A 1934-nucleotide genomic window follows, 5' to 3' on the forward strand; every position below is an offset into this window, starting at 1 on the left:
AAATTAACAAGCAATTACAGAAATGTCCACCATACAAGAGCCACTCCAAGGTACCTGGGCATGCAATACTACTGCTTCTGTGTAACAAAATTTAAAAGTGTTACTTGGCTTGATTTTTTTTAGATAACACAAGTGAGAACAAATTAGGAAGACAAGATAACTCAAAGGTGCTTTTACAGAAATCAAAATCTTTGGTGAACAAGAGACAACGTTTCTCAGAAACAGCCAGTATGTGCAAAACAGCTCAGCAGTAGAGATGACAGAATAGAAGAACAGTAGAACAAAATTTGGGGACTAAATGCTCTTACCAAAACAAAGCAACTCAGGCAGTTCCAGGTACCAACACCTCACAACTGCCTGTCCCTCTTCATGCCCTCGCACATACACAGCCCCTGTTGAGTGCAGTGGTTCTGTCTCAGATTAGAGTGAACAGAAGGCAAATGTTCCTGTGGCCATTCCTTAACAGCTGCTGCTCACATCCACAATACTAACTTGAGGTGGATTTGTGCTAATGGACTAATATGAAATGCAGCTAGGTAGATACAGACACCATCATCTCTGCCGCTGCACACAGGAAACAAGGTATGTGGCATAAAGTAGGGTGCACAGTTGCAGAAAAGTTGTAGCTAGGTCCTCCAGAGTTTATCTCTCAGATCAAATCACTAACCAGAGAAACAAGCAAAGACATACCTACCTTTGTGCTCCCAAGGTGATCTCCAGACCCAGCCCGATAAGCATTTAAGTAATCCTGTACTACAGCTGTTAGGTCAGACATCAAGTTATCCATTAGAGATGAGTGGAGCAGCAGCAGGTACTTAGCCTTCAGGGCAAGTGCTTTAAGCAGAGAAGCTGGAAAGGGTCTCAAGAACCATATGTCAAGATTCTCCTGTGTATCCCAAAGGAAATGAAAAGAGTTATTTAAGTAGCAAAAATTATAACAAAGCTTTTAATCACATTCTTCTGCAGTTTACAACATATGTCCCGATGCTGATCTCTATTTTCAGTGCTACTGAATGCTTGCAGCTTCTAAGGCCATCTGTGTACAAGCCCGTGGATGTTAGAGAAGAGGAAGTTTGGGAGGAGGTATTACTTCTTTAAAACAACCAAACAAACAAACCAAACCCCAACACACACTTAATGCTAGGTTCTCTCTTGCCCATATCTCTGAAACTAGGCTGGATTCCTAAGAGCTGAGCTGCAACATCTAAAGGGAAAAAAACCCCCTCCCATGAAGGGAGCCAGGGAAGCAGCTGGGGATGACAGCTGGATCTTCAGCCATCACAACTGGGACTAGAACAACATGAAAATAAGCCACAGTTAAGCAGCATGACCACGACACCCTGAGCAAAACTGACACTACAGAGTGGCTTACACTAGTATACTTACTGCACAGTATACATATTACACACAGTGATGTTTCCACTTTTAATCTTCAGACAAATAGGAGAATTGGTCTGAAGATTAAATTGTAATTGTAAACTAAGGAAGGCATGTTGTAATTTGTCTTAGATTTGCCATACAGAATTCTCTAAACTGAAATTTTGAGAGACACTATTAAAATTCCAAACCTTATATAAAAATAAAGCTGTGTTTAAATTAGAGGTTTCACTGAGCAGCTATTATAGCAATATAAAATAACATTTAATCCAGGCTTTCAAGAAAGATTTTAAGTCTATGAAAAAGCAGCGTGACACAGATTTACTCAGGAAGTAACAGGACCAGTATAAAGGGAGGAAAAAAGTAGGAAAGACACTGTTCCTATTCAGTAAAGAAATCCTGATCTTTAAGGTCTCTTCCAACCCAAACCATTCTATGTTTCTATATTTTTGCTGGGCTTTTAATCACCTGGCCTTGCTTATTCAGGGTTGTGGTGGGAAGACCTTAAAGATCATAGAGTTCCAACCCCCCTGCCATGGGCAGGGACACCTCCCACT

The 1934-nt window shown here is 40.8% G+C and overlaps 1 protein-coding gene across 1 annotated transcript in view; it reads right to left on the reverse strand.

Annotated features, from left to right (window-relative positions):
• Positions 1 to 694: 694 nt before the first annotated feature.
• The window catches only part of EXD1 (exonuclease 3'-5' domain containing 1), a gene marked incomplete at both ends in the record, with an annotated part of 11027 nt that continues 9787 nt past the window's right edge, over positions 695 to 1934 (reverse strand). The window contains one exon of the mRNA XM_010073547.1: positions 695 to 886. Coding sequence (XP_010071849.1) covers positions 695 to 886 — 192 coding nt within the window. The remainder of the gene's footprint in view (positions 887 to 1934) is intronic.

This window comes from Pterocles gutturalis, unplaced genomic scaffold (genome assembly GCF_000699245.1).
Source record: "Pterocles gutturalis isolate BGI_N339 unplaced genomic scaffold, ASM69924v1 scaffold22097, whole genome shotgun sequence".
Taxonomy (NCBI): domain Eukaryota; kingdom Metazoa; phylum Chordata; class Aves; order Pterocliformes; family Pteroclidae; genus Pterocles; species Pterocles gutturalis.